Source organism: Podarcis liolepis, assembly GCF_965112155.1.
Source record: "Podarcis liolepis genome assembly, chromosome: 1".
Lineage (NCBI taxonomy): Eukaryota > Metazoa > Chordata > Lepidosauria > Squamata > Lacertidae > Podarcis > Podarcis liolepis.
In genome coordinates, this window is record NC_139554.1 from 60,672,302 (window position 1) to 60,695,470 (window position 23,169).

General features: G+C 40.0%; 1 protein-coding gene and 1 long non-coding RNA gene across 7 annotated transcripts in view; one reads left to right on the top strand and one right to left on the bottom strand.

Moving 5' to 3' along the window:
- NELL1 (neural EGFL like 1) overlaps positions 1 to 23,169 on the top strand; it is a 373,450-nt gene that overhangs the window by 333,361 nt on the left and 16,920 nt on the right. For 2 of the 4 annotated variants that reach the window (XM_083463723.1, XM_083463722.1), the window contains 2 exons: positions 2,393 to 2,533; positions 20,064 to 20,257. In XM_083463723.1, coding sequence (XP_083319849.1) covers positions 2,393 to 2,533; positions 20,064 to 20,257 — 335 coding nt within the window. The remainder of the gene's footprint in view (positions 1 to 2,392; positions 2,534 to 20,063; positions 20,258 to 23,169) is intronic. The other 2 variants (XM_083463725.1, XM_083463724.1) reach the window with 1 other exon arrangement.
- Positions 20,265 to 23,169, bottom strand: part of LOC310689082 — a 57,635-nt gene continuing 54,730 nt past the window's right edge. Inside the window, exons 4-6 of one of the 3 annotated variants that reach the window (XR_014517290.1) lie at positions 22,855 to 23,006; positions 21,360 to 21,423; positions 20,265 to 20,443 (exon numbers count right to left, since the gene is read on the bottom strand). This is a non-coding gene — a long non-coding RNA (uncharacterized lncRNA). Of the gene's footprint in view, positions 20,444 to 21,359; positions 22,592 to 22,854; positions 23,007 to 23,169 lie in introns of all 3 variants that reach the window. The other 2 variants (XR_014517291.1, XR_014517289.1) reach the window with 2 other exon arrangements.

Below are 23,169 nucleotides of genomic sequence, written 5' to 3' on the forward strand. Positions count from 1 at the left end.
CATAAAATTAATTTGATAATTTTAAACATTGCCTTCCAAAACATACAGCATAAAATCTCAGAGGAGACTATCTTCCAGGTGCAATAATAATCTGCCAAGTTTATTATAGATTATGAGCTCTGTATCAGCACCACATTGCAGAAGAACTGGAGGGTGGGAACCTTTGTAAAGGCAACACATGTTTATTGGAGTACTTTGGGAGATCTGACTTGCCAATTTAAAAATAAAAAGTATGCTCTTATTTGCTTCATTGCATCTACAGCTGCTCACATACCTGCTGTTAAAATATATTTGCCTCTTTTGTCATATTCTCTAACTTGTCCTGATACAATGTTTTTGAAATTACAAGCTATAAGGCAGAGTAGAAACATGAGTTATCAAGAAAGCAGGAAATCTGATATTTTCAACCATTAAAATGTGGCTCATGTCTATGTTGAAAGTATTTAGAGATGTGCAGCTAACAGACAACTATAGAATTCCCTTTTTGTGCATGTTTGCCAGAGTTTGGGGGAATCCTTTAGACACCAAGCAGGAAGAAGAGGACACATAAATGCATTTTTGGATCCTACAGGATCCCATCACATCTAAATTTGTAATTCATTTTTTCTTATTTAAGATATTTTATGCTGCTTTATCACATCTCTAAATAGTTTACAAAATAAAATATTAAAAATAGCAGGGCTTTTTTGCATTTTACTGTTAAATGGATTTTTCATGATTTTGTATGCTATTTGATAGGTTTTGGTTCTGATTATTGCGTTCTTTATGTTGGAAGATGTGCATTTCCTCCCTCTGGGTGAGATTTGGAACTGTAGGAAGAGGGAGTCACTTCACTATCCCCTCTTGCCACTTCCTTTGAAAATCCAAGGTTGCTCTTAGCCTGGCATCTTTGTTAGAACTTCATTAGCTTTAATGCCAGGGTTGAAGTTGATAAGGGACGATTAACATTTTGTATTTACATTTTATGGACCCAGCAAACACAAAACCTGCTGAATGAATGAGCACTGTCAGATCTGAGATGATGGAATGATTACCTGTTGATGGTAGAGAATGTGAAAGGAAGGTGATCGTATACTGATTGGGTGAATGTTGTATTAGTGCTTGCTAGTACAGTGGCACCTTGGTTTAAGAACTTAATCCGTTCCAGAAGTCCATTTTTAAACCAAAACCGTTCTTAAACCGAGGCGCGCTTTCCCTAATGATGCCTCCTGCTTCTCTTTTTCTCTCTCTCCACTGCCCCCTTTTTCCATTTAGGTGCAGAAATTCAAAGTGATACCTATCATTCTCCAGACTCAATTCAGGGTCTCATAATATTTACCGGTACCTCATAGACGAAGTAAAATCTGAGCCAGACAAGAATTCCTAGCTTCACGCTATCTCAACTACTGAGCATTAAAACCTCCAAATGGCACTTTTGCATGGCCAAATCTATAAAGAGACCAAGGGGCCAGGGACCAAGGGACTTTGCGACTCTCCCATGATCCCAGGCATGCTTTGTCAGTTGGAACTAAAAAAAAAAAGGAGGTGGGAAGGTGCCAGACCACCCTTGGAGAGGACTGTCTCTCCTGAAGATCTCGCGTGTGATACAGGAAGCTCTCCCCATCAATCTGTTTAAATTCCTCGGTTCAGTCTAATAGTTCCATTTTGCAGCATGAGAATTGCAGAAGAGACTTAAATGGCTGAACCCAGGAAAAACTGGTGGGAGAAAACAAAACACATGCACACACGCTCAGAAGGTCCCCTTTTTCATTGAGGGGGTGGGGTGGGGAGATAAGCAGCAATTAACTTCCCCCCTGCAAATCTGCATATTCTAACAAAGGTCTGACTTTAAATTCACAGAGTTTGCACATTCTTTTCAATCATTACCATAATCATAGCTTTCCGTTTTGGTATATATGTAATCTAATTATTCAACCTATGAACCAACTGTTTCTACACAAAACTAAGGAGCAGTTTTCTAGTTGATTTTTTTTAAAAAAAATTCCTACTTAAACGTTTAATTGCACTTCCAAATCCTTATAGTAATTAACAATATATGTAGATAAGGGGATTAAAGAGTTTAAAACAAGGTGTTTCTTTTTCTGCTGTGTTAAAAGAGATTGGCAACTAGCTGTCACCAAAGCTTGGGGTGGGGGGTCTTGATTAAAACCCTCTGGAACTTCCCTGCATTTGTTTTAAAGAATGTAAATGTTTAGTCCTCAGGATTGCAGAGAGTGAACTTAGGGTAAGGAATGGTAAAATTCCAGTGTGCTGCTGATAGATTGCCCACCCATTCATTAAAATATGTATTATATTTGTTTATCTCTAGAAGAGTGTGTGTGTTTAAGTATCGCAAATGTTGTTGTCAAAGGAAATTAATATCCTGGCTGGCTTGTGTTTTTCTCTGAGGCAGATATTGATGAGTGTGCAGAGGGCATCATTGAATGTCACAACCATTCACGTTGTGTTAACCTCCCAGGGTGGTACCACTGTGAATGCAGAAGCGGTTTCCATGACAATGGAACCTATTCACTTTCCGGGGAGTCCTGTGTTGGTAAGCAAAGAACAGCAGAGAAGTTATGTTATTGTTCTGCATGGTATCATATCCTTACTACTAGGAACAGCCTATCATGTCCAAAGACAACATTTAACGCTAAACTTAGGATGTAACCAACCATTTGTTTAAGCTCAGCACTGTTCTGTGTAATATAATTTAAATATTATTACAAGAGAGATGAACCATCAAATCTCTGAATGTAATACAGAAAATGTGCATTTAGAGGTCATATTGGTGATTTGCCTCCCTTAGCTATACTCGGTAGGTCACTTAAGACAAAACAGGCCCTATCTATGTTTCTTTATGCTGCAAAATCTATAGGATGTAAAGCATTAACTTACAAATCTTTTAACATTTCCTGCACAATGATTTTGCGACACATTGTAAGTCAGCATTCCCCCCTCCCTCCATTGACCACATTTGGAATTTTGTTTAATTTTACCATTATTTGTTAACTCTCAACACGTTTTGTGTAGTTTATCGTAAAGTGACCAAAAGCACAGTTACCTTTTCTTTCAGTTAACAGAGAACACTTGATTCTTCTGTTGCCTTTGTGAGGAAAAAATAATTAAGAAAAATGGGTGCTTGTGTGGATATGGAACAAAAATGAGGCCCAGCCAGAAGCAGATAGGTGTGTTGAACTAATGGGCAGTGATGGACGCAGAGAGAGGCAACCCCCCCCCCGCCCGCCAGGCTCCTAAGGCTGGGCTTGTTTACAGAAGTTTAGGTGTCTGCTAGTGTTAGAGGTCAGCGAACAACAGAACAGAGTTGGCTGCTGGTGCCAATAGCTCAAATTTAATTATGAAGAGTTTGGAAAAGGTTCACTACTCCAGTTAGTATCTGCATTTCTTCTGTGCATATTGGAGAGAGAATTGGGGGACGACGACGACACATGTTGTATATGCAGTATGAGTTTTATTTATTTAAGCTATTTCTATATTACTCCATTACAGTTGTTCCTAAGTGGTGTACAGTAGGCGGACCCAATGCAATAGAGGCAAAATTGGCTGAAAACTAACTATAAGAACAGAAATGACGCCTGCTGAAATAAAAAGCTCTTCACTAGGCTCTGGATGTCCAACTGTGTCTGATCTCACCTGGAAGGGAGTTCCACAAAGTTGGGCCCACAATACTGGTGGATATGAGCCATGCATCAGAGCCACGGGGGACTGGTGACCGTGGCTCCCCCCTCCCAAGGACGTCAGTAATCAGGCAGGGATATAAGGAACTGGGCGGTCTTTAATGTGTTCTAGACCCAAGCTGTTAAAAGCCTTGTGTGGGGGAGCATATGGTGTGGTGTGGGAGCATATGGATATAAGTTTTAAGGTTATGTGGTGGCCAGAGCCTGTCTCCCTCAACAGTCTTGCCACAGCATTTTGCATCAGCTGGAGCTTTCAGAGCAAGCCCAAGGACAGCACCACATAGAGCATGTTGTTATAACTGAGTTGTGAGGTTGTCAATCATGTGTGCTGATAATGTGTGAGTGAGATAGATTGTGTAATATGTGGTGTGTGTGTGTGTGTGTGTGTGTGTGTGAGAGAGAGAGAGAGAGAGAGAGAGAGAGAGAGAGAGAGAGGTGGGGATATAGTGGGTAGCTGTGCTGTATACAGGAAGGTGATTGGATTCCATGTGTGTTGTTGTGTGGTTCTTATATTTATCTGTGGCTGAGCTTGATTTTTCTTAACCTCCCTGCATGTAAGTTATTTCCTGAACTTTTTGTTCACAGCACATTTGCACACCAAGCAGGCAAATGCTGACAGGGCTATGTGCCACCTGTCTTTGTGAAGACCGAGGAGGTAATGGAGGAAGAACAACATTCTTGTTAGGTTTTGCTCAGGACTGTTAGCAAAGTCATTTAAACAGCAAAAGGAGGTAAAAAGGGGCGAGGCAGCTGGCTCAAAGGGAGAGGTATTGACTAACAACCGCTTCTCTGCCCTCTTGTAGAAGAATGCTTTCTCTAAGAGCTTGTTGTTTCCAGCAGGTATTTACAACTGGGTTAGGCCCTGCTGAGGCTGTCAGCAATCTGCCTGAGTGGCTGTAGCTGTCAGGTGTGCGTGTAGGAGCCAGGCCCTGTGACCAATAGGACTTTGCAGGACTGGGGTCTTCCTAAGTTTGTTCTGAAGAGGCAACGCACAGCCTCACAGGTGAGGCCGATTGGTAACTCACAGCACCTGGTGGCAAGAGCTGGGAAGGGATATAAGGTCAGCATTTCCCTTCAGCTCTTTGCCACAGCAACACGCTTCCTGCCTTGCTGTGTTTGGCTTCTTGCTTCCTGATCCTTGAACCTTGGCTTCTTGACTCCTTGCTTTCGGACTCTTGGCTTCTTGACTCCTGGCTTCTGGACCCCCGTTCCTGCTCCCACCCCGCCATCTTGCCCCTGGTCCTGATGTCCCCTGCCGGGACTTCGATCGCCCGTGAACCAGACTGTGATAGTAGCTGCTCAGGACATGCCCCAAACCAGCCTGCCTATGGTGCTGGAGAGGGGAGTCTATAAGGTTGTTTTGCTTGGGGGAGGGGTTGTATTCAGGGTTCAATGAAGGTGAGTTCTCACCCTCTTTTATTGGGCATGGTTTTGTGTGTATTATTGTTTGTCTTTTTCTCTGGAGGAGGGTGTTGTTTTCCTCTAGGCCGTTTCTAGGGTAAGAGGCTGGATAAATAGTCTCCAATTGCCACAAAAATGCCGGGACCTTCACAAAAACCCTTAAGCCATCATGGCTTCTCACTTTGCCATGCAGTCCCGAATTTCCCACCACAAGCCTTTCCTCCCCCGCACCCTCAAAAAACCTCAAATATTTCTCCACCTTTACATCCCTTGCTCCCTCCATCACCTGGCCAGGGAAAGAGAGAAGCAGTAACCTACTTTGGATTCTTGTTTGCACGCTCTTAAAAGCTGATGGGGAGGGTCTGTTCTGTGTCGAAACCTAGGTTCCAGCCCAGTGTTTGCGTTGCTTCTTCGTCTTTCATTGCCAGTTTCATTTGGGAACCTCAAGTGTCACTGAGCTGCCCCCACTTGTTTGTGTAGCGGGCGTTTCCTTTTTGGCTCCTGCTTTGAGAGAGATGCAGAAAGATCTTGGTTAAGGCGAGATGTCTGCTGTGTACTGTACATGGTGTATACATTGAGGCTTTAAGTGGATTCAGGTAAATTGAGTGTTAACAGTCTGTGGTTGCTATGAGGAAAAACAAAACCAGAAATCAGCTTTGCTCCTGTCAGAACATGTAAAAATATGTCCAGATATGGCTGGAAAGGCGTCCTGTCTGAAACTTTGGAGTGCCACTATCAGTCACTATCAGTCAGTCACTGTACTTTTAAAAATATTGGTAGGAATGCAGTGCGGGATTCTCTCAAATGCAAAGAAAAGGGCTACAACTGGCATGTTAAAATAGGATTTTAGAAGGCTTAGTAACCAACACCACTAATTTTTTTGTGTAGTTTTCTGGCTTGACGTGATGGTTGCTATGAGGCAATGTATGCCCAATAAATCCTCAGCAGTGGATTTCACAGGCATGATTATGTCAAAAACGATGAATTTCACAGTATTTCATGGCTTTAATAGATAATACTCCACATGAAAGTCATTCATACTTAAAGTCATTATTGGATGTTTCAAATTTTGCCAGGTTATTATGTTGCAAATCACAGTAATGGAAATAACCCAATAAGGACCCTAAGGGTTTGGAGTTTATAATGGATCCACCATTACTTCTACCCTTATCAGGATTACTAAAAAAAACCAAAAAACTACTACTGTTCAAAAATAGCAGTCACAGATTTAATATACATATATGCAGACTCAGGAACAACTTGTTTCATTCATTTCTGTGGTGCTAAAGTTGGCACCAGTGATTTCACCCCCTTATTATTGTTGTTTATCACGGTAAAGTGATATTGTGAAAGAATTCTTATGCACTAAGAGGGAGGGATCACCTTGCAGTGTCTGCCAGTATGGTACTGGTTTCAATTCTGGGTCTAGCCCTAAACAGTTTGGGACCCAAGTACAGCATCTTCCCCCAGTACCAATCACCCAGGGTTCTACGCTGTGCAACAGACAATCAAATCATAGTTACACCTTTGGCTGAGGTGAGGAGAGTGTGGACCTGAGGGAGATCTTTTCCTGTGGTGGCTTCCCACTTGTGGAAGCCAGCGTGGTATAGTGGTTAAGAGCAGTGGACTCGTAATCTGGTGAACCGAGTACATGTCCCCGCTCTTCCACATGCAGCTGCTGGGTGACCTTGGGCTAGTCACTTTTTTCTGAAGTCTCTCAGCCTCACTTACCTCAGAGTGTTTGTTGTGGAGGAGGAAGGAAGATTGTCAGCCGCTTTGAGAGTCCTTAAGGGGAGTGAAAGGCAGGATATCAAGTCCAAATGCCTCCTCTTCTTCTTCTTGTGGAACTCTCATCTAGGAACATTGAAAATGCACCCATGGTTGGATTGCTTAAATTTAAATTGATGATTTATTTGCTCATTCAGGCCCTTAGATGATGATTTGCAGAAGAGCTAGTGTTATGCACCCTGTGGTCTGTTTAGTTGTTTTGCCGCTCTTAAAATTTTTTAAACATTAGAATGGTATTTGAATATTAATCTGTTTTATCATTGTAAGCCACCTTTGGCTCCTAAGGGAGAAAAGGTGGGGTAAGAATTGTATATATAAAAAAGTAAGTTTTCCACCTCAGGGTGCCCTCGAACTACTGAAAGCAGAAGACCTTTATGCGGATATATCTAGGACAATGTAGTCATTAGAGTGGGTACTTTTTATCTTTTTTAAAAAATGCTCCAGACAAGCCTTAATATCCTTCACAATATGTAGAATATGTTCCTATTGAGCTTTGGTTCATATGTGAAAAGGGTACTTTTCAATATCATATGGGTGGCAAACCCCCAGCCTAGCCCTACAAGCCTTTCTTCCAGCCCACTAGTCCTCAGCCCATTTTACTGCTGGTGGTGAATGACACATCTCTTCTCTTGTTCCTGCCACAATTGTTAGGAGATGGGAGTGCCCTGATGGGATCTGATGCATCCTGACAGGAAGGTGATTTTCCTCTCTATCACAACACTGATAGATGTGAAGGAAAATCATTACCCCTCCTATAGAACGCACTGATGAGGAGGAAAATCACATCTCTTTCCATCTGTCTTCTACCTCCCTTTCCAGCAAAGTTTGTGCTGTTTTCTGTGGTATTCTGCTGCATCCATAGGGGCTCTATGTGTCGTGTGTGTGGGCGGATGTGCAATCATGTGATCTGATGTGTGTGTGCAATGTGTACTTCATTTGTGTGATTTGTGCACAAGGCCATCGGATAAGCATGTCTATTTCTTTTGGCTACTCTCCCTGTAGTATGCTGGGAAGGATTGCAGCTCTCAGGCTTATAAAATAGCCATTCCTGATATACTAAAAACAATTCTTTCTCTGAATGCTGGTTCATATGTAGTCAAAATGGTGCCATTCCTATGAACAGGGAAGTCTTGGCAGGCTTCAGGAAGGTCCAAGTTTTGTATAAGTACATTTTTGTAAAGGGGGAACAAAAACCTAACAGAGGAAGCCAAAAAGAGTCCAGTGAGTACTGAACATGCTAAGTGGTCATGGACTGCTATCTGAAAAACTGAGTGGGAGGAGGAAAATAGTTGAAAATTCTGGAAGAGATCATGTTTGGGTGGCTGGAACTCTGAACAGGAACAACACACACAGCAACATTTTATTGTTGTTTTATTATTTTTCAAACCCCACTGCCCTCATTTTGACCTGCCAACCGATGTGGAAGTTCACAAGGTTAGACACTGTTGTCCAGGTGTAAGATGTAAATGGAATATGAAATTAATGGGGTTATTTTAATTAAATAGCATTGCTGAGCCATCTGCTGTTGCAGTCTGGTGCCAAAAGATTAGACCAGTTTTTACTTTCTATATAAACTGGTCTCCAACAGGCTTTAATTTTTAGAAACAGTTGCAGCTATGTAATACTGAAGCAGATTGTAATGTTTTAAAAGTACTTCAGTCAATTTCTTTTTAAATGTGACTAAAGGGATTGCTCACTGATTGCTTGTAATAGTTCCACTGGCTTCAGAAATAACTATAGAAGTAAAATATGAATACAGTGAACAGATCTTGTCTAATCATATATAACTTTACAATTCTGAAAATTATCAGCTGATTGAAGGCTCATAAAAATGAATGGGATGTTAGCATTCAGGTGCTTGGAGGGTTCCACAGAGGCTCCAGAGTACTTCATAATCATACATGAGGAATACATTGTGGAGCAAAATCATAATGAGTTGCATATCAAGCCTTTATCCGGATTAGTAGTTTACTGCAATTCAATTTGAACAGTATGACAGAAAACAGTAACTTGATCTGCACCAATAGAACCACTTGGTTGTGCTCCCAAAAGTATAAAAACATCTTATGTTTTATCAATGATCAGTGGCATCATTGATGCAGCGCAGCAGCTGAGGTTTTCATATTTCAGACCCTACTTTATAAAAGAACTCTAATACAATATGTGATTTAATGATTCAGGATTGCTAATTAACCAGGAGGAAAATGACCTGGGTATTTTAGTTTAATTTTACTAGGAAGGGGGCATGATCCCCCCTTACCTGGCCTATTGGTTATGTTTTAGCTTAGCTAGGGTCTGCTCCTGGACTAAGCTAGTGCCACCCACAATCCCCAGCCCTGGGGGATTGTATTTTTGTAAGTGTTGGTAATTATATGATGACTCCAACCTTTGGATTTAGTGCCAACTCTATGCAGCTCTATGCATATGTGTTTGGAATGAAGACATACAACTCTTTAAGAGTGATAAGAATGGGTAGCAAGTATTCCCACTCTGTTCCTTGCCAGCATCCAAAGAAATCAGGAGCAAACACCTCTCACCCTGCAATTCAACAGAGCAGTTTTGCACTGTGTGCATGAGAGTAAGTCTAGCACAGATCCCACCTGTCCCCCTGCACACTTTGCCTCTATCCATGATGTTCTGGAAAGTTGTGGTTGTTGTAGTAGTTATAGTTGTTGTTGTCATTAAATTTGTCAGTTGCTTTATCTTGTCCAGGGCAACCCAAAGCAACTTACAACCAAACAGACAATAAACCCACATAAAAGTACAATTAAACCAAGAGGAAAGCGAAATACATTAAAAACATCCAAACTACTTCTGAAAGGCCAGAGATCATTAAAGGCCAAAGACCTGGATATAAAGGAAAGATTTTGCCTGGTGGCTAAAGATATATAATGATGGTGACAGGCAAGCCTCCCTGGGGAAGGCATTCCACAAATAGGGAGCCACTGCAGAAAAGGCCCGTTCTCATGTTGGCACCTTTTGGGGGAGGGGGACACATGAAGGAGGGCCTCAGATGCTGATTGCAAGGTCCAGGTTAGTTTATCAGGGGAGAGGTGGCCCTTGAGGTATTGCCATCCTGACCCATTTAAGTTCCACAATCCTCTCACACAGAATTGGGGGAGGGGCTGCATCAGAAGGAGAAACTGGCCAGCATTATCTTCCTTTCCCTTCATAATGGTGGATGCCTCAGCTTGATTGGCCATAAAGTACAAGTGACCAATTTGCCAGACTTTATAAGGTACAAGGTAAACAATCTCAATGGTTTTCCATTGCATTGTGTGTATGTGCTACTTTATACTATTTATATTCTGTATTCTATGTATTAACAATCTGAGGTGGCAAAATCCAAACACATTTTGCTAGCTTTCTGATTGGAATCTTTTTCTTTTTTAAATTTTTTATCTTTAATGCACTGCAAAATATCAACTGTAAGTAAACAGAGAAGGGAACTCATAAAAATGCATCCAATTCTTTAAAAATACAGTTCTGTTCTTTAAAAAAAAAACAGCTTGAAAGAAACAGTGTACTAACCATATTTCAAAAATTATCTTATGGCTTTGGATATTCTAAAGTTCAACAGTATTAAAAGTTAACATAGTACATGTTTCACGGTCTCACTAAAACCACGCTATTTCTTTTTAGATGTGCTACTAGCTTTCATTTTAAAAACTAGGAAATAAATTGCATGTTAAATGGCAAGTTGCCTGTGAAGAATGATTTGTCAAAGCAATGTTTATAGCTTCAACTTGTGCATATGTTGGTTGCAAGCCTAGCATACATTTGTTATATCTGATTATATTGTAATGGCTTAATGTACCATTGAAGTTGAAATTAGCACTCTTGTAGTTATTTCTTCTTCTTTGTGACAGTTATCATGTTTTCTCACCCTGACAGGATAACTCTTAGAACTGTGTTATGTGTGAAAAGTCCTGCAAAAATAGATGCCCACTAAATGCAGAATTACTCTTGATGAAGTTTGGTGCCACAGGAACATTTTAAGTGTCGGGGAAACAAAGTAAATGAACTTGCAGTAGTTGCTTTCATTGTTTCTCTGCCTTCTGCTGCAATTATAATGAAGCACAGAGGTAAATTACTCAGAGAAGTAATTAAGCAAAGGGGAGGGGAGAAAGTGGCACCTCTGAAAAACTGTGTTCTGCTTCTGGCATTTTAATGAGTCAGTTTTACAAAATGATACAGTATAAACAAAAACGTGTAAATAGGATTTGGGCTCGGACGTCTATCAACTTCTTACCAATGGTAAGAGATGATAGGAGTTGTAGTCCATCAACATCTGGGTGACCAGTTTCTACACCCCTGACTTGCAATGCACAAGGATGTGCACATGAACACAGCTTAATCTTTGTAGCCCCAACTACAAGCCAACTCTGTTAGCATCCATCCCTTGCTACCCACCTCTCACTCCTCTTCCCACTCAGTTTCGTTTATTTACCAAACTCTGTGAAATGCAATACATACCACATTGCGCAGTCATGCACAACTCAAACAATTCACTGGAAAGGCAGCATATAAATATTGTAAAATAACCAGGGGCTCCTGCCCTGGCTTACATTGCTTGCCTACCCATCAACCCAAGTTCCAAACCCCTCTCTTTATAAATTGCCAAACACACCACCCCTTCACAGCTCTCCTACCCTCCAAACTCTACACCCTGGGGTCAGTTCCAATCCCTTCACAGCTCACCCCGGTCCCAAGAGCTCTGTGTTACTGTCATCAGTGGCTATGGAGAGGAGAATTAAAAGGAGTGGTGGTCAATGAAGGAGGCCCCTTCCCTGCTGAGGCAGCTCCCAGCCACAGTCCTACTTTGCTGACGCTTCTTCCTCCATAGCCTCTGACACGGCTGAAGCCAAAACAGCAGCCTCAGGGGCAGGTGCACAGTAGCAGCTGAGCAGTACAGCTGCTGGGAGCTGTCCTGGCCCTTCCTGGCTGTTCATCTGAGCCCATCACTCAGTGGGCACTTGCTCTCCTTCATTGGAGGTTTTTTAGCAGAGGTTGGATGGCCATCTGCCATGGATGTTTTAGTTAAGATTCCTGCATTGCAAGAGTGTTGGACTAGAAGACCCTTGAGGTACCTTTCAAAACGTTTGATTCTATGACTTGCCTACCTCCCTGTTTCCTCTGCTTGCCTACTGCTTTTTCTTTGCATTGAAGTTGACGTGGCTGCATCTCTTAAAAATATATAAACAAAATGAAATAATACAGTAATAACACCAAATAAATAGCAATAAAAAATAGCAACTGGTACTTTCCCATCAAATACTAAGAGCAAATGTCCAGTCTGTCTAAAAGAAGCTAGAAATGTTAAGGTAAATGAATCAGAATAGTTTTCTACAGATGGATGTACATATTGTATTCCCAGAAAAGAAATGCAAGGGTCATATTTATCGTGCAGCTTTGCTGGATTTCATATAGTTGATATCGTTAAATCTTCGCATCAAAATGTAGTATTTCTACTTGAGAAATCAGGCTAGTTTGAGAGCTATTTCTTTCATGAGTGATCATGAATCTGCCAAAAAAAGAATTTTAAATATAACATACTGTTTACACAATAAATAACAAATTCATTGACAATCAAGTCTGCAGATGTCATTCCTTGGCATAATCTTGATATAATCAATTTATCAATATATAGTCATGAAATCTAAGAAGGGAATTCTCTCTTGCAACTGATGCCACCTACGGTGTTATAGGGGAAACTGCCTGGCACTCCATATAATTTGCACTTCTGCAGCAGTCATTTAACATATTTTATATACCTCTTAATTGAAAAAACCCTCTTAAGATGTTTAAAAAATATATAATAAAATACTAAAATTCTCAGTAGAAATCAGTTAAAAACAAAGTATTCAGAAGATATGAGAAAGACCAAACTGAAGATCTTCCTGCCTATTGTCCACTACTTCTGCCCACTATTGGTCAGATTTTTGAATGGTATTGTGGCAATATCAACTGTGTAATAGGTACTGAATATATTACAAAACTACATGTTTATTATAAGCATATATTTTTGGTTATGCCATAGATTGAGGAACTACTTTGGGGATCTTGGGGAGGGGAGGGACCAGTTGCTGATAAGAGTTGAAAACTGAGACAGTTGCAGAGGTTTAGAAGACAGAATAATGGGAAGAGAGATTGGTAGATTGGGTTTAGATGGAAAGGCATATTATTTAGATTTAAAAGAAATAGTTTTGATGATGGTGATGTAACTGAGTGAAGGCTTGTTATCCATTTTGCACATATATGATTGCTGCTTTCTAATGACTGGATGATGAAGGTAACAAACTATGCTACAGTGGAACAGTTTAGGACAAATGAAAAATACGTATTCTTAAACAGATGCTGGAAATGATAGTTCTTACAACACCAGGATGTTTTGAATTTTTATTGGGTTTATTTATTTTACCTCATAAAATTCATACACCACTTGGCTGTAAAAACAACTACAACCTCACAGTAGCTTACAGTAAAACAGTAAGATTACCAGTAAATAGTTTTAAACAGCTATTTTAAGCATTTAAAAGTGGTGTGTGTGTGTGTGTGTGTGTGTGTGTGTGTGTGTGTGTGTGTGTATATATATATATATATATATATAACTTGGAATATCTTATGTCCTCTCATCCCTGGCAGATATGTGAAATTCTGCAACAACTTTACTTCGATCCATTATGACTACATTCTCAAATGCACAGGGTAGAGATAGATTCTGAGCAGTAGGAGCATGTGAGGGGTAGCTGGCCAGATTGGGGCCAGCGAAGTGCCTGAACCCACTACCAACCCCAATGAGCAGTAACTCAGTGAAGGCTTGTTGCCCATTTCTGCACATACCAGTATATGATTGCTGGTTTCTTATGGCTGGATCCCGAACCACTCTGCTTACATTTGAATGACTGAATCACACATGGGTTTTCCAGGACTATTTAGAAATACCCAAGCCCTCGCATCTCTTCCATGTGATTAATCCTTCAGCCATTCAGAAACTAACATGGGTGTACCGGTATGTCTCATTGAACTAAAGAGAACTTTCATCTTGGTAGACATGCATAGGATTGTGTTGTCAGTAATCTAAACTGGAGCTGAGCTGAATTTTGTGCATTTCAGTTTTCATGAGGATATTTGCATTTTTGACAAGCAAGAAACTGTCTGAATAGAGATGCAAATTACATCAAAATCAGAAGTATTTCATTACTTTTCATCCATGTCTTGGACACCAAGTCCTGGACACAATCTTTAATCAAGCTACATGTCAGTAGAAATTATCCATTGTGATGCTGAACACACTTTGCTTGTTCAGGTGATTTCAGTAGAGCTCTTCTCATGAATAAATTGATTTAAGATTCATGCCAAGAAGAGGAAGAAAAATATTCAGTTTACCTAAGATAAGTTTATATCAATTTTTCCTAATTACAAGTGCAATTAACATTATGTGCTTTTCTTACTCCTCGTTTACAATCTGAAAAATGGAAGAATTTTTCAGTTTAAATGAGTCTCTCTCTGTTCTAAAGCCATTTTGGTACCGCACAGACTATGTGCACTTCATTGGGAAGAAGCCCCAACAAACACAATAATACTTACCTCCAAGTAATACAATCTTTCATAAGGCCTCTCCCTTTTTCAGAGCCTGGTTTTTTTATGCAACTGAGTAAGGCATGGCTCTTTCTGTTTGTTCTGGTTCTCCGATAAATGCAGTAAGTAAAAATAAACGTAGCAGAGTTTTTATATTAAAAAAAACTATTTTTAAAAAATTAAAAGTATGATTTTCAGAGATTTAAGGAAGCATATGATAAAATGTAATCAAAATGCAGCAACAACCCCCCCCCCAAATAAAACCTCCATCACTGAGAACTGGTTGGCACCCCTTAGAGAAGCCTCTTGTTAAAAGCTGGTGGGTGGGGCATGGCCATTTGTTGAGACATCTTTGCAGCTTCCATCCAGTCTTTGACTCCTGATCAGGGCCAGACTTTGGTAATATGGTGTCCCGAGGACATATTTCGTTGTGCCCCCTAAATATTTATTTTCATGCCCTCCTCTCTCTTGCCTTCCATTCTGTGCATGCTCTCAAGTGCACGGTATCATAGTTGCAGCAACTCAATCACCTGCCTGACTGGGCCCTAACTTTGAGTAGGAACCCGTATCAATACAGGTGGTGTTGTTATTTTGTACCCCCTGTGCAGGGAATCCACCTGAAATCTGGCACTGTCCTGATGCTGTTCTTGAATTGTCTAGGTGTGCCTTTGTTGATCTGCCCCTGTAGCCTGACCTGTACCATTGTTAGCCTTGAATAAAGCTTTCTTCCCTTTCACACGTTAGGCGCCTCGGTTGTGGTGTTTGGGGTGGGAACCAGAACACCCAAGAAAAAAGAGCAACTGAAAATAGGCAAAAGTAAAGAGACCCCTGACCATTAGGTCCAGTCGTGACCGACTCTGGGGTTGCGGCGCTCATCTCACTTTATTGGCCGAGGGAGCCGGTGTTTGTCTGCAGACAGCTTCCGGGTCATGTGGCCAGCATGACTAAGCCGCTTCTGGTGAACCAGAACAGTGCACGGAAATGCCATTTACCTTCCCGCTGGAGCAGTACCTATTTATCTACTTGCACTTTGATGTGCTTTTGAACTGCTAGGTTGGCAGGAGCTGGGACCGAGCAACGGGCGCTCACCCCGTTGCAGGGATTCGAACTGCCGACCTTCTGATCGGCAAGTCCTAGGCTCTGTGGTTTAACCCACAGAGCCACCTGTGTCCCTTAACTGAAAATAGAACGGCCTATATTTCACGTCATTCTGCAAATCTATGGTGTAATCGTACTTCGACTATTGTGTACAGTTCTAGCCTCATAACCTAAAGAGGGTTAAGAGCTGGAAAGCATTCAGAAAGGGCAACCAAAATGATCAGTGGTGTGGAGCAACTCTCCTTTGGGGAAAGGTTACATTTGAGGCTTTTTAGTTTAGGGAAAAGGCAAAGTGGAGGGACTTGATAGATGTGTATAGGGTTATGCAGGGGTAGATAAAGAAGAAAAGAACAAGCTTTTCTCCCTCCCTGATAGTACTTAGGCCCATCTAATATATCTCTGAACGCCAGTTTCTGGGAATCACAAGTAGTTTAAATGGCTCACAAATGCAATCACTCCACCAGTTTGAAGAGGAGGAGATTAGGGTCAACTACAGTTCCTATGATTCTGATGCATTTGAGCATATTTTAAAACCTTCATTTCCACTTCAGCAGTAAGGCAAGCTAGGCAAAGGCTCTGCTTGCCTCTGGTTACTGGCTCCTGTCACGAGCTAGGGAAATGCATTACTTAACTTGCATTATGGGGTAAATGACCAAGCTTTGTGGTGGTGTTGGGGATCCTTACCATGTTAATGTTTCTGAATTGAGAAGGATTAAAAGCAGGGCCCCATTTAAGGACTACAATGGAAGGGTGAGACTGTAAGGAAAGAAGAGAAGGCTTGTAGGCAAGAAAATCCTCATGTAGACCAGACCCAGTTCATTTTGGACTTTCTGCTTCAAAACTAGCTCCTTAAATTGTGTCATGAAGCACTAAAAATGCTTCATGTATAGGTTTAAAACATTTGCCTTGTTTAGTAGTCTTAATTGTGTTCCAAGTTGAACTTGGAATGGATGCCACTTTTTTGAGCCTGATATTTTGATTACTGGCTGATATTAAATAACAAACACAAGAACATAATAAACTATAATTTGCATTAGGCTCCTAAATGGAGTTATGACAAGGTGTTGGGCTTTTTGCTTTATTATTTGTTCATTGGCAAGGTTTGCTGCTTTTGGCAGTGCTGTTTATGAGCTCTCAGCATGAAGTATTTGGGGGTATGTAAATAGGATGCCTCTTCTCCTTTGGTTATATGTATAATAGATTACGTTGGGTTTTGCAGTGCAAACAGGTCTGTTGTACTGAGAATATGAATAATGTTGGTTTCCATAATTGCCAACATCTGGCTTCTCATAAATCTGTTAAATTGCACGGAAGTAGAATTAGAGTCTGTGTTGCAAGTAAAGCAATTACATGGAACTTCGTAGGCAATATGGCCCCATGCTCATCTGTGAAATTCTTTTAGTTTTGAACTGTAAAATCTATGCCTCTAATCTATTCTTTAGCCCAGATTCATATGTTACGCATGGTGTAGAATGAAACCTTAACACAGCAAAGGAAAACATTATTTTGCATTTTTTCCATGCAAAAACACCCAAGCATGGCTGTAGTGACATTTTTAACCAGAGGTGTAAGTGAAAGCCTACTGAAAAGAGAAACAATGCGAAGAAAGTTAAGGTAACTAGTTTGTATTTTCCCATTGAAACAATTACTTCTCTATCAATTTATTCATGGCCTTAGTTTTATTACAAGTATATAGCTTTCCTTTTCATGATTCTCTTGCAGCTGGAACACAGTACATGGTATTTGGTTTGAAGGTACCAGGCCAAGTGCTCCTTTAAAGTTGCATTCCTTATTATATGGAAAATCAAGAAAAAAACTAATAAATAATGTGCACATTAATAGTCCTTGAAGATGGCCACATTATGGTTATTTATTTTGGTAGAATGAAGCAGCAAAATGATCATTGCAAGAGAGGTCTTCTAGGGAAGGAGAAGTGTCTAATGGAACATTATTGTAAACTGAGACTCAACTACACATTAAGCAGAGCATTGTGATGTACCGGTATATGTGTGTGCAGCCTGGGGAAGGTTGCGTTTAAATAGAAAACTAGACACAGAGAGGCTTTTTTTAACCCTTTTCCCAACCAGAAATAGACCTTCCCTTGTGGCTCTTTTTCTTTTCCAGGGGCGGGGAGGGACATGAAACATAATTAAGGGAGAAGCACTTAAGGAGCTTGCAGTGAAGGAGTAGATTTAACCCTATTATTGATGCCCGGAGTGCACAATTCAACAACATTCTAATGGACGATAGAATCGCTGCTTGCCACTTGTGTTGTAAATTGCACATTCCATACTGCATGTAATCTTTTAAATCACAGCTGAAAGAAAATCTTTTGCTATGCTAATATATGGTAAGATCATTTTTCATATCATATCATATCATTCATATATATATATATATATATATATATATATATATATATATATATATAACAGAATAGGAAGTCTAATTGTGTCATTAGCATTGTAGCTAAAAATAGAATTGTGCAAATGGGGCTCATATGTTTTGCTGCTTTTCTGCGGTATTTAATTAACATTGCCACATCTCTAAGAGGAAATGAACCAGTAATTTTTGTTTGCTGCTGAAATGTCTACATGCAAACTTTTGAGCTGCTCATTGAGCACCAGTGAAACAAATAGGACAATCCAAAAGGGTAGGCAGAGGGGAACAAAGGGGGACTAACTCCCTTTTCCTGTGTCCTTCCAGATAGGGCAGAAGGTGGGGTGGTGCTTTCCTATTTTCCTGTTCTAAGTGGCTGTTGCTATTTTTTTTTGTTTCTGGGGGTTTCTTTGTTTTTGAGAAACGTTTCCCTCACAAAGAATTTAATGGGAGTGGAATAAATTATGCCAGCTTAGGACAGATCTGCAACCTTGCCTAGAACACCCCTTGTGAGCACCTCCTTTTCACTGTTCAGTGTTGGAAAGGAACCTTCTGCAGGAACCTTTCCACAACCTTCAACACCTTCCTCTCCAAAGGTGGACTTTTCTCTCCTCCTTCCCTTGGGGAGATCTGATGGGTCCTAGGGTCTCAGGGACGATATGCCTGCAATCTAAGACAAAACAAATTGTGAGCTAAAAAAGGACACAGTGTAAGTGATATTGTTGAGCTTCTGAATCCCCCATCCTCAAAGGCTCTTTTTTTAACCTTACAGGTAGGGTCACAATTCTGTCTTCTATGCAGCGTTCAGTTAAATATATTGTTGTATCTTATTATTTTGCTTCTCCATTGTTGGTGTAGTTTGCACTTCCTCAGCTAAAATATGTGTGTGTGAATGACTGGATGATCCCTGAACTGAATCTTTTCAACTTCACGAATTCTTCTCATCATATAAAGAGACAAGATCATCTCTGCTCATTTCCTCAATTGGCCTGCAAAGCACACTAGCTGTGAAAGTTGTAAACAGGGCTGTTGTTGTAGAATTATTATTGTGAGTGACTCTTGTCTAGAGAGCAAGTGCTACTTTGCTAATGCTCTGTAATTAGATCCACACTAATTTGTCCGTGCCACTTGAATACAAGCCCAGAATAGAGAGACATTAGAAATACGTTTTGCTCTGGATTCCTTTGGGGTTAGAATAAGTGCGTCTTCTAACCAAGAAATATGAGGTGGATTTTCTGTTTCACTTTTATTGCTACTACCCTAAATTTCAGCTTGAGAGGACTGTCTTATTTCTGCTAAAGACAGGTGTTTTATTTCATCTGTAATAGTAACTGGTTCATATATTATCTTAGCTGTGTCTCTTACATATGAACAGTATAGCATTGGAGTAAAACACATAAGAGACCAAGTAGGCATATTTAATTGCTCATGTGAGTGGTTTCCTTGTGTCAGCAGTACAGTATTGGAGGAAAGAAGTCTCTGAAATTAGATTATTTGTGATAAAATAATATAACCCTTAATTTTTTTTTTTAAAAAAAAAACCAAAACACTTAAGGCCAAATTGCCTAAAGGTTTATTCATGGCACTTTCCCTTTCCTCCAGAGTGTATGTCTGGCTTTTATTTTTTCATGCCCTGCTTCTAACATGGGAAAACCCTATGACTGCTGTTAGCGTGGAAGTGTATTTGCTCATGCAAAAGCTTACTTATGTCCTTACTACTTCCTTTTCCTGTACAAATCCAAGAATAGCCTGCTACTTAGGAGCAATTTACTCCTACTCAGTATGTTTTTTTAAAAAGACAACTACTGGTCCCCTTCTGTTTTTTTTTTTTTTTAAATCATTGTTTTATGCCCTCGAGAAGCAACATAATCTCTTAACCATTAAGCATCTAGGAAGAGTTATAATAATGCAAGAACAGAAGTTTCTAAAAGTTGTTTCTTATTTCTTTTACTTGGTTATGATTCAACTTGAGAAATAACCTTTTTAAAGAAATCATTTTAAGAGTGTGGGTGTAGAAAGTATATATCCTCCTAGCAAAGCAGGCCTACAAATCCAGTCTTAAGTAACTACTTGATGTTCCCAAAGAACTATGGCTCACACAACTTGCTGAAGCCCAATAAACTCTTCTGTATTGTGCAGATATTGATGAATGTGCCTTGAGGACTCACACTTGCTGGAATGACTCCGCCTGTGTAAACCTGGCAGGAGGATTTGATTGCCTCTGTCCATCTGGACCATCCTGCACTGGTGACTGCACACATGAAGGAGGCTTGAAACGGAATGGCCAGGTATGGACACTAAAGAAAGACAGGTGTTCTGTTTGCTCTTGTAAGGTAAGTTCCTGTTTGGTTTTTTTTACTCTTTTAATAATCCAATTTCTTCTTTTCCTTGAGTATTTTTAAAAATAAGAAACCCATTTTAAAAGAATTAAATCCATGTCAGACGGCAGGCTGAATTCTTCCAAAATCACCTGGGCTCCCCCTGGAGAGTTGTAATCTGAATTAATCTTTTCTTGGTTCCTTTAAAAAAAAAAAAGCAAATTCACTCTAGCAAGTAGGTTTGCATCCACGCAAAACTGGTATGAGAAAACAACAAGTAAACTTCCTGGTCTATACAACTCTTCTATTTATGAAACTGTGAGAAGAAACTTCAGTGTCCTGGGACAGTTGTAGGTAACTGAAAAGATGAACACTGCTGGATGCTAAAAATTACATTTAAGGGAAACCTTTCCCTGTATGATAGATAGCCCTCACTCATACCTTTCAAACAAAAGTGGCCTCACCACCAGAGGTTTGTATGGTGGCAGCAACACACACAGCATTTAGCATTCAGGGCATTGTTGCAGGAATCCATAAAACCCTGTAAGGGTTATTATTATTATTATAATCACAAAAATCACTCAGTGAGCTTGTTGTAGAGATGGAATTTGGACTGGGAATTTCATAGTTCATAATTGCGCTACATTAGCACTCATAGAGAATTATGTTTGAGACTCTATAAATGTCAAATGTGGTGAATTTGTGAAATATGAAATTTACTTGGAATATTTGTATCAGAAATATTTACAACAGAAGCAATCTCCACTACTCTCCTGTTGTACTGCAGTTTGGAGCACTGGGGATAATAGGACCCCATCCTCAAGCAACATTTTAAGAATATTTATGATGCAATCATGCATGCAAAATATGGTTTTATAAGACTACTTTTCCTCTTTCCAAAAGGATTACCTGAAAATTTAGGAGGAACCTTGCATTCTTGCAAAAGGAACTGCTGGTGGCAAAAATGGCTCAGTAAACTTATTTATTTCATAAAATTTATACACCACTTGAAAACTTCAAAGTGGTTTACAAAAGAAAAAACAGTAAAATCAAGAAGAAATCACAACCATACTTTAAAACATACAACAGTCAAAATACTAAAACATATTAAAATTACCTCAACTTGTGTGCACATCTCCAGAAGGACTGCTTCACAGTCAGGAAGAAGTTCTTGAGAATATCTTTTGAGGAACAAAATAGGGATAATACCACCATAAAGAGCTACAATATCATCATTTGGTGGGAGTATTTCAACTTTTCTGAGCATTCCAAGTCCTAGTGAAGGTATAATATGACTATGCAAGGCCAGCATATACTGTTTATGGGTCTTAATACAGTTTATTGCTAGTTAGTCAGGACTATTTATTAAAAGTTATTTTAATATTCTCTAACAATTGACTCTAGTAAATTATGTATGAATTTTTCTACAGTGCCTTAATTGAAACAGAGTCTGGTATCTTTCACATAAAATAAAACCTCTTTCCATAAAATGTTCTGTTGAATGTACTCTTAGCTCGCTGAAATAGCTAACAAAATCCTAATTGTCCCAACACTGCTTCATATGTGAATGTGGAATTAGATCGTCCACCCCATGGCCAATGATATCCAATTCTGGCATAATGTGCCCAGGTTTGGACCATGTGAAGACACCTTTTTAAATAATAATAATATTTCACAGATAAGTGAGGAAGGGATTACTGCAGCAATCCACCAGACATAATATTTCATCTAATCCTCTCTAAACATACTGGTTTTTGTTCCTATGAATGAGGGCAGAATTTGCTAAAACATTAAAATTCTAACAGCTTAATTAGTTGAGTGCATTCATTACCCAAAGTAGCCTGAAGTAGATTTTCTCTGCTTTCTCAGAGTACATCCCTCAAGCCTTATGTGAATTATAATAGCATTGGCAGAGCTGTGTTGTCTTAATCCTGTTTTCTTTCTGTCCCCCCCTCCCCACAAATAAAGCAGCTTTACTGACTTACTAGTATGGAAGCTAGTGTTCGCTGAAAAGAGATTCCCAAGATAGACAGTGTGTGGGTGAAAACATGATTTAAATAGTGATGTACATATTTTCATCTGCTTGATTCAAAGTGGAGCTCAACAAACCAAATTGCTTGGCCACTGTATGTCTTACCTTTGTATAAAAAAAATAACTGGTGCAAATATAACTATATGCAAATAGAAGGAGCCCCTTCCATTTGCAGAAGAGTCTTTGGTCTGCTGATGGAAAGAAGGAAAGGTAATCTTCAGATTCTTCCTTCGTTTTGTAGCCTCCCATATCACCCTCTGGGCAGTTCTGGGGTGTTCCCCAGCCCTCAGGAGCAGATTTTCAGAGGGCCAAGATGGCTGAAGGGGGCAAAGAAGGAATCAGCCAAAATTCCCTTCCTTCTGTTAGCGGTGGTATCCACTGCATCAAAAACTCTTCCTTTAATATAACAGGCAAACTGGATTCCACTCTGAATATTTGGAAACGTACCATGTGTTTATTTTCCGAACCCAGTTGCAAATTCTGGCCCCATGACAAGCAGCAGAACAAGAGTCTAAACATTCCCTCACACTCCTACCTGTGAACCTCCCCCGTAATACCTTGTCTGTCTTTTTCAACATACCAAGCAGTTGTGGTAATGGGAGGTCCTCTCTTGAGGCCTCTGTTTCTTCCTCTCTCCCTCTTGATGTCTTTAATGCAGTGCATCATGTGCCAGGGATTCTGGGATTTATCATTCTTCAGGCACCCGAGGCCTTCATATGTCTGTTAAGCATCCTGGAAAATACATATCCTAGATTATGGAGCACAATGTCTACACCATGAACTTGAGATGGGTGAACTGTGGAAAATTTGCTTTGGATTCACTTGGAAAATATTTGAGGTTCTCCCCTCCCCCTGCAAAACCAGGAAAAGCTTTCCAAGTCAATTCAAGGGTGGA